At 44.6% G+C, this 3,749-nt stretch overlaps 1 protein-coding gene across 1 annotated transcript; it reads right to left on the minus strand.

Annotated features, from left to right (window-relative positions):
• Positions 1-2,235: 2,235 nt before the first annotated feature.
• Positions 2,236-3,348, minus strand: SSTR5 (somatostatin receptor 5). The gene has a single exon (XM_008944694.1). The coding sequence runs from the start codon at positions 3,346-3,348 to the stop codon at positions 2,236-2,238; it is 1,113 nt and encodes a 370-aa protein (XP_008942942.1).
• Positions 3,349-3,749: the final 401 nt, after the last annotated feature.

A 3,749-nucleotide genomic window follows, 5' to 3' on the forward strand; every position in this document is an offset into this window, starting at 1 on the left:
AATCAACTGGCGGCAGACAGAGTTGGCAGAGATGACATAAAGGCCCACACTAATTACTCCCCCTGTCTCAAGAACTGATAAGAGAGGTGATTTATGCCTGGAACAGCCTGATAATTCTGGAAATAATAGATATTTCATGACTTAATCAATGTAAACCTGATTGTGCTGTGATTTTGAATTAATGACCGTGCTATAGCTGTGGAAAGTGGGCTAAATAATGAGTTCATGCTAAATAGTTGCATCAGGAATAAGCAGTTTTAAAGCCTGAGTGGTTTTAAAAGCTGCTGAGTGGTTTTAACCTGCTTTTAGCACCTTATGGTGCAGGTGACCCAACACATGAGTAGATTTTTGAATGATGTCAGGACATTCTTTGCACTGGGAACTACAAGCTCCTGAGGAGGAGAAGAGGTAAGAGAAGCAGCAGGTCTCCACTCCCAGGCAGTCCTGAAGCCCTCAGTCCAAAGGACTGGTGAAACTAGCTGGTAACAACAGTAACTTGGCTTTGAAACATCTTAAGGCTCCTCAGCTGGACTTGCTGAGCTTTGGCAGAGCTGTATGGTGGAGAGGACTGCAGCTTGGATCTCATTTTGGAAATCTGCTGACCTCAAAATCATCAGAAAGTTCAACACAGAGCCTCTCACTCTACTTTTATCCACCCTTATCTGCATTGCATTATGAGGGGGAACTAGGTCAGCATCTATCTCTAAAAAGAGAATCTTGAATACTCTGCCTTGTGTGTACAAATACCAGGCTCACTATAAAATGGTTTGAATTGGGAGGGACCTTAAAGACCATCTAGTTCCAACCCCCCCTGCCATGGGCAGGGACACCTTCCACCAGACCAGGTTGTTCCAAGCCCCATCTAACCCGTTCTTGAACACTTCCACTGATGGAGCATCCACAAATTCCCTGTGCAACCTGTTCCACTGTCTCACCACACTCATAGTGGAGAAGTTCCTAATTTCTAGTGTAAATCTCCCCTCTTCCAGTTTGAAACCATTACCCCTTTGTCCTATCACTACAAGACCTCGTAGTGGCAGTAGAAAGCAATTTCTAAAGAGAATAAATACCTGCATTAACCCAAATATCTACTTTGCTTTCTTCCTTTTCATGTACGTCGAGTCTTTGCTTTACAGTGCCAGTAACTTGGAGCAGATCCAAGGCAGGAACAAGGTCTGGGTGCTGCTCCTTGTTCCCCTTGTTGTCCTGCTAGATGGTCTCAGTTGGTTGATCTTGATGCATCCACTGAGCTCCAAAGCACCAGGAAGCACAGTGAATTTCCTCGTGGTGTCCAAGCAGGACAGAGACCCATAGGTCCCTGAAACTGGTTCTACCATACTAAACTCCATTGCTTCTGTGATGATTTAAGCATCAAAGACTCAGCTGTACCTTTTTTCCCCCCCTGGTGCCTGGCAGTGCTTGGCAAAGCCATGAAACAGGGAGTCAGAAGGGGATTGAACTTGTTTTAATTTCTGAAAATACAGTTTATATTCATGGCCATACTGACATTCAGAACCAATAAATAGACACAACAGCTTTCCAAGACTTCACAATCATCATCACTTACATAATAATAAAATGGTTACATCACATTTTATATGCAATTTGGATTAGACTGTGAAAGTATTATGAATACATTGAATCCTTTCAATATTTCCCTAGTCTTGTTTTTATTCCTTCTAATTATGTTTGAAGGATTCCCCAATGCTATCAATCTCTTCTATGGGTTAATGGCAGTAAAACAATATAAATGGACCTGACAGCACTCTACAACCACAGCTCATAGACCATCTCCAGATCAGTGCTGTGGCCTTTTTTGGATGAAACTTCCCCTAAAGAAAAGGTGGTTTTTGCAAAGACGTTGTCTGAGCTGTTTTCTGCTTGGAGCTGATCCCAACAGCACAAAGCAGCCATGAACTCAGCTTAACAAGGTAGTTAGAACAAGTTTAGTGTTGTTTTGCATTAGGAGAGCAGTCCAAAGCTGGCAGTGTGAACCAGTAAATCAGTTCTCTGGAGTGGTAACACACATCTCACTTAACTAAAACACCATAAGAGCTTCCCACAGCCCAGCCCAGCCCATAACACTTTTAGCTGGGAAAGGGGGGTGAGTAAAGAGAAGTCTATGTACATTTATTTGAGCTTGTGGGTCTCCAACTCTTGGCTTTACTACGAATTCATCTCTCAAGTCCCCAAGTTCTCCAGGTCTACAAGTGCTTTGCATACCCAACCATGCCCTCACACCTTGCTAGTCTGCATGTGTCCATTGAATTCAATATTTCTCTGGGTTAACATTGACTCCTGCAAGCGGCTGCTGTTCTCTTGCCTGTGTTCAATGGGGTCACCATCCTCTACACCGTTGCCCTTCCGAAGGCAAAGGACTTTCTGAAAACTCTGCTTGAAGTTGTCAGAAAGAAATCCATAAAGAATGGGGTTGGCACAGCTGTTTGCATAGGACAGGACCACCACAAAGAAGTAGACCCCGACCAACACAGGGTCTTCTGGCAGTATAAATATCAAATTGACAATGTTCATCATGTAAAACGGGAGCCAGCAAAACACAAAGACCACCACAATGATCACCACCATCCTGGTCACCTTCCTCTCCGATCTCCTGCGCCTCGTAGACCCCACTCGAATCCCCGAGGATTTGACTTTAATCACGATCAACAAGTAGCAGAGACAGATCACCAACAAAGGCCCAAAAAACCCAAGGACTGATGTGTAAATGATGAACGCCGCCGACCAGATGTTGACGGGCTCTGGCCAGTTCATGTTGCAGGTTTGAAAGTCTTCCTGCACGTCTGAGAAGATGATAACTGGAAGCACCACCAAGAAGGAGAAGGTCCAGACAGTCACACTGATGAGCTTGGCCACCCTGGGACGTCTCCACTTGGTTGATTTAATGGGGTGAACCACGGCCAGGTAACGGTCCATGCTCATCACAGTCAAACAAAAAATACTCGTGAACTGGTTAATACCATCCACGGTCATAACCAGCCTGCACAAGAAGGAGCCAAAAGGCCAATAGGAGATGGCATTCTGGGTGGCCAGGAAGGGCAGGCCCAGCATGAAGAGGACATCAGCCACAGCTAAGTTCAAGATGTAGATGTTGGTGACAGTCTTCATCTTGGCGTAGCGCAAGACCACGTAAATGACCAAGGTGTTGCCACTGAGCCCCACTGCACATACCAGGAGGTAACAGATGGGAATCAGAACTTTGTGGATGTACTTGAAGGAGGGTTGCTCTGAGAGCGTCCCGTTCTCTGTCACATTGGTCAGCAGGGAGGAATTCACATCGTTGGAACCAGCTTCTGTGCTGAACGTGTTGGAAAAGTATAAAGGATCCATAACTTTTACTCCTCAGTTTTTCTTTTAAGGCTAAGAGACATAAAACTTCATGGGCATCTTGTTCCTACAAAGAAAATAAAAAGGGAAGACAAAGAGGGAAAGAAAGAATGAATTCAAAGTTGACTAAGTTGAACACATCATTTCATTTTCTACCTAGAGTCAGAATGTGTGTTTCAATTGTGCAGTTAGCACGTGATGAGATCCTCCCCAACTTGCACAAAAACTCAGAGCCCACCTTTCCTCCTAGCATCCTGTCTAAATCTGGTGCAGAAAATGCTAAAAGAGAATCCTGAAAGCCTCTGGCTGAGCAGTGCACACAAATCAGACTGAAAGCAGAGACCTGGGATTAGTGTCAAAAGCCTTAAAGTCCAATTTGGTGCAGTTCTGCTGTTGCTTCATGG

This window comes from Merops nubicus, unplaced genomic scaffold, assembly GCF_000691845.1.
Source record: "Merops nubicus isolate BGI_N331 unplaced genomic scaffold, ASM69184v1 scaffold6027, whole genome shotgun sequence".
NCBI classification, from domain to species: Eukaryota; Metazoa; Chordata; class Aves; order Coraciiformes; family Meropidae; genus Merops; species Merops nubicus.